At 39.1% G+C, this 4,963-nt stretch overlaps 1 protein-coding gene across 3 annotated transcripts; it reads left to right on the forward strand.

Moving 5' to 3' along the window:
* LOC135112569 (cilia- and flagella-associated protein 36-like) lies at positions 1 to 4,963 on the forward strand. Of its 3 annotated transcripts, none has more exons than XM_064027028.1 (7): positions 1 to 279; positions 734 to 878; positions 2,307 to 2,524; positions 2,612 to 2,814; positions 3,246 to 3,492; positions 3,930 to 4,091; positions 4,327 to 4,963. In XM_064027028.1, exons 2-7 carry the CDS (start codon positions 767 to 769, stop codon positions 4,414 to 4,416), a joined length of 1,032 nt encoding a protein of 343 aa, XP_063883098.1. In that variant the 5' UTR covers positions 1 to 279; positions 734 to 766; the 3' UTR covers positions 4,417 to 4,963. The 3 variants fall into 3 exon arrangements, with proteins under 3 accessions (XP_063883098.1, XP_063883097.1, XP_063883096.1); XM_064027027.1 differs by having other exon boundaries at positions 2 to 283; XM_064027026.1 differs by having other exon boundaries at positions 8 to 283; positions 731 to 878.

The raw sequence follows: 4,963 nt of genomic DNA on the forward strand, positions 1-4,963 counted from the left end.
TTACCATTTTCTTATATTGATTTGTGTTTTCTCCACGCGTGAGATTCTGCATCGTTGAGGGATCTTGATTTGACTTACATGTAACATACCTGGCCAGGTAAAAATTCCATCAGTGCATCAGTGTGGCGCTGACTGAGGAGAGGGACAGACGTAGGGAGAGGAAGAGCGCGAGTGAGCGACAGAAAAGACAACAGGGGAAGAGAAAACACGTTCATTTGTGTGCAATATAAGCGAGAGTGCCCGAAGATTTTAGCACATTTTCTCTCATCTGGCAATACTGTATGTAAGTGTTAAATACAATTAGTGCATCAATTAACATATAGCACTGACATTTCCTGGAAGACTCACGTAAAGACTACGCACCCAGTCATTATATAATACAAAACCAGTATCTAGAAAATAAAATAGTTAACTGCTCGAAATCATATATGAATCAACTGGCTCATTAGTTCGATTTTTTCACTCATTTATTATGTTTATTGACTTTTACACTCCTCTCATTAGTTAGAGAGAGAGAGAGAGAGAAAAAAAAAAAAGAAGCCGACAGCCTTCTTTACTTGCATCCCACCCTTCTCACTTAAAAATAAACGAATAAGTAAATAAAGAGCGTGCGAAGACAAACCCGGAAGTCAGCCAGCAACAAAATCCAATAACCTTGCCCCGTTGACCTTCATTTTTTCATTTTTATAGGTTCGTACCCATCACTTGGTTTTGCAATGATGTTTTCCAGCAGCGTTGGGCGAGGCAGAACACCACCCGGGGCACGATGTCGACCGAGGATGAGGAGGTGGGCTGGGTGCTGGATGGGATCCTCAATTTGTTGCGGGGACCCGTGTGGTGTGTCCCCATCCTCACCTTTATAGAGCACAAGTCCGTCAGTAAGTAGAGATCAGAAATTTTTATAACTGCTTTTTTTTTTCTTTTATTTACAGAAGTCATAACGATAATCATAATACATTTTCAAAAACAGTCTCTCTCTCTCTCTCTCTCTCTCTCTCTGCTGTTTTTATTTAGTAAGTCACGTTTGCAGTGAAATATTTCGTTTTATTTAGTTATTTACTTATTTATTCTAATGAGGATAAGTGTCTCGAAACCTCTCTGTTGAAAGAGTTAAAGTCACTGAAAGATGGGAATACAAGTGCAGGCTGGGAGTCTCTCTGTGTGTGTGTGTGTGTGTGTGTGTGTGTGTGCTTATTTATTATTCCATTTATTATTATTATACCATTTATCAGTATGTTATCAGCCATATATTATTTCGTCTGGGATTCAGCTCATTCCAGTTCCTTCTCCTTACTCTCCCCTCCCACTTATTCTCTCCTTGCTGTTCACGCTCCAACATTCCACTCGTGCCACACCCGCCGCACCCACCACCACCACATATTGACCCGAACGCCTCAATTATTCAAAGCTTAAGTCTCAATCAATGCTAGCGTCGAGTCAGGGTACTTGTTTGCCACGTGTCACTCCTTTCGTCTGGAATTTTATTTATTTATTTAATCTTTTTTTTTTTTTTGCGTTATTTGAAGTGATGCACGGGCTGATAAGTATGATAAAAGCGGATATCTTGTTTTTTTTTTTTTTTTTTTTTTTCTCTCTCACTGTCTGCATACCTCCCATGTGTGTATTTTGTAGAATTCCACTAAGCAAAATCTTTCGTCATTCAGGTTAGTAGTGGCGCCTTAAGATCCAGTGCATTCCACTGAGCTAAACTTAGTTATTATTCATGTAGATGTCTTTTGTTTTCATATGCCGTCAATAGATTCCTTGGATGTTACTTTGTTTTTCTATAGTCGAGTGAAATGATTAAAGTAAGTTATGATTTTCAAGCAGTAACGTTAGATTAGTTTAAAATACATTAAAAAAGTTACGTTCGAAAAAAAAAAAAACAGGGAGTGGAAGAGGACAAACAAATAAATAAGTAAAAAAAAAGATAAATAACGAAGATAACTGAATTCTTTCTTTCACTCATTCTTAGTTTTTTTTTTCTTTCAATGAACCGTATCCAGTTTTTTGTATGTTGTCTTAGTAAGGTAGTAAGATAGACTGAGTGAGTGATACAAGAAGATACAGAAAGAGATAGATACCAAGACATTCAATAGCTTCTACTTCTACTGCTGCTGCTACTACTACTACTACTACTACTACTACTACTACTACTACTACTACTACTACTACTACTACTACTACTACTACTACTACTATTACTATTACTACTACTACTACTACTACTACTACTACTACTACTACTACTACTACTACTACTACTACTACTACTACTACTACTACTACTACTACTACCATTTCAGCATTCGAACCAAAGTCAGAGGACAAAGAAGAGGAGGAGGCAGAAGAGGGAGAAGAAGAAGAAGAAGAGGAAGGAAATGAGGATCACAAAGGAATCCACCAAGAGTATAAGACACTAGTGGATTTCTTGTTGCAGTCCTTCATGGATGACCTGCAAGTGACACCGGAGCAGCTGGAAAAGGCTTGCGGCATGGCGGCCATCACTACTCCCTTTCAAAGAGTGAGTGTGTGTGTGTATGTGTGTCATAATACGCAGAATGAGAGCGAGGGAGGTAAAGAAGAACTGATACTACTACATGTATTACAGAGCCTATTGGAGCAAGTGTGGGCAGCGGATGACTACCATACCTTCCGCAACATGATGATCCAGAAGAACATTGAACTACAGTTGCAAGCCCTGGAAATGCTGCAGCGCAAGTATGGAATTGTGCCGGAGAGTTACAAAAAGGAGGAGGACGAAGAGGATGAATCAGAAAAGAGAGAGAGGGAGATAATGGAGGAGGTGTACAGGTAAGATAGATAGATATATAGATAGGTAGATAGATAAATACATAAATAGATAGATAAATAGAGAGAGAGAGAGAGAGAGAGAGAGAGAGAGAGAGAGAGAGAGAATGGTTTGGTATTTTGGTGATTATCGTCTGTTATTGTATTGCTAGATAATGATAATGATGGTAGTAGTAATTATATAAATGTACAGTATTATCATCATCTTTACCAACTATTATTGTTATTATCATCATTACTACTACTATTATTATTATTATTATTATTATTATTATTATTATTATTATTATTATTATTATTATTATTATCATTATTATTATCATCATCATCATTATCATGTCTATTATTGTTACTATTATTATCATTATAGATATTATAGAAATTCCTTTACCCCATCCTCACACACACACACACACACACACACACACACACAGAATCTCGGTGGAGGAGCACGAGGCCATGGCTGAAGCAATGGACCAGGAAATGCGTGACCTTGAGGAAGCCATTGCCAGGTCAACCCAGGATGAGAGGGAAAGGCTGGACAGGGCCCTGAGACGCCCCAAGCGAGAGGAAGGAGAGGAACAAGAGGAGGAAGCAGAGGAGGAGGAGGAGGAGGAGGAGGAGGAGCCAAAGACAGAGGAGTTCTCAAGGATGCCTGTGTTGCCTCCTATATCCAGCAAGGTTAGAGGCTTTGTGTGTCTCTCCAGGGCTGAGCTACGTTTGACAATGTGTGAGAGGCAAAAGATTTCTCTGTTTTCTGTTATATTTTCTACTCCAAATGGTGATGTTGAATGTAGCTACATTGGACAGAACAAGATGGTTGATAGCTTACTACTATTTGGTGTTTTCTAGTATTAATTAAGATAGTTTTGGTGTACTTATTTGATGGCTCACCTGTCACTGGATTGGAGGATTCGGTGCCCGTCGGCTCTGTCGACCAAGCGTTCCCCCTTCGGCGCCATATGACCGCAATGTTGTGGCGCATTCCCCTTTTTTTTTCAGTCAATCAATCAATAGCTAAATTTTTATCCAAAAAACTTAGGATTCGTCAGGTTCTCCCCCTCCCCACTCTCTCTCTCTCTCTTTCTCTCCCTCCTGACCTGGTTTGATCTCCACAGGGTAGTGGCATTGACCCTGAAGATCTCAGGAGGCGGCAAGAGTACCTCAAAAGTCAGAGGGACAAGTTGTTGCAGATGAAACAGAAAGAGAGAGAGAAACAGCTGCAGGACTTTGAGGAGAACGATAATAAGAGGCCACAGTCTGCCACGGCGGCAAGAAGGGTAGGTATGGGGTATCTACAGGGTGGGTAGTGTACAGAAGGCAAGGGAAGATTGTATTAGCTTGGATCCACCACTAGTTCTCATAGCTAACTTATTATTATTCGTCCATCTATATCTGTGTACCTTGTAAAAGACAACTAGGAAGGAATGTGTGACGGCCCTCTGGATCTTGTCATTATATTGATTCATGCAGTGAGACAGCCTGATATTTCGTGACATGATCTGATTTCCACAGGCCCTGGACGGTGGCCTTGATGCCAAGACCCTGGCGGTGCGGCGAGCCCTGGCTGAACGACTCAAGGCTGAGGTCATCAAGGAGGTGTAAGAGAGAGAGAGAGAGAGAGAGAGAGAGAGAGAGAGAGAGAGAGAGAGAGAGAGAGAGAGAGAGAGAGAGAGGAAGGCAGTCGATGTATGTATGAATGAATGAATGAAGGAAGGAAGGAAGAAGGAAAAATAATAATGAATAAGAATTTTTATTGATTTATTTTACCAGGATTTATTCATTCACTTATTATTGTTATTTTTAGTAAACCTTAAGTTCCATAAACATGTTAATTGTCATATAAGGAACATGAATGCAAGAATACAATAAATAAATAAATAGATAAAAACATATACTACCATCAAGAAGAACCGATAATGAATTTTACATGTCTTGAAATTATGTTATCAAACCAATATTTCATTTTGCCCACATTCACTTCTCATGTCACTTCTTAATGTTCGTATATTTTATCCTCAGTATATTCCTAAGAATGTGCATAGACTGTTGATATATTTGCATGTATTTTTTATGTGAAAATTATACTGCAATGTGCACAGATTATGGTTATGATAATGATGACATACATAATGATAATTTATTGTTTATT

Source organism: Scylla paramamosain, chromosome 24, assembly GCF_035594125.1.
Source record: "Scylla paramamosain isolate STU-SP2022 chromosome 24, ASM3559412v1, whole genome shotgun sequence".
Lineage (NCBI taxonomy): Eukaryota > Metazoa > Arthropoda > Malacostraca > Decapoda > Portunidae > Scylla > Scylla paramamosain.

Excerpts from the sequence above, each read along its gene's own strand:
- LOC135112569 (XM_064027028.1), top strand. The coding sequence starts at position 767 with ATGTCGACCGAGGATGAGGAGGTGGGCTGGGTGCTGGATGGGATCCTC. Across the intron at positions 2,525-2,611 it reads TCACTACTCCCTTTCAAAGA|AGCCTATTGGAGCAAGTGTG; the intron begins GTGAGTGTGTGT and ends CATGTATTACAG. Across the intron at positions 2,815-3,245 it reads ATAATGGAGGAGGTGTACAG|AATCTCGGTGGAGGAGCACG; the intron begins GTAAGATAGATA and ends ACACACACACAG.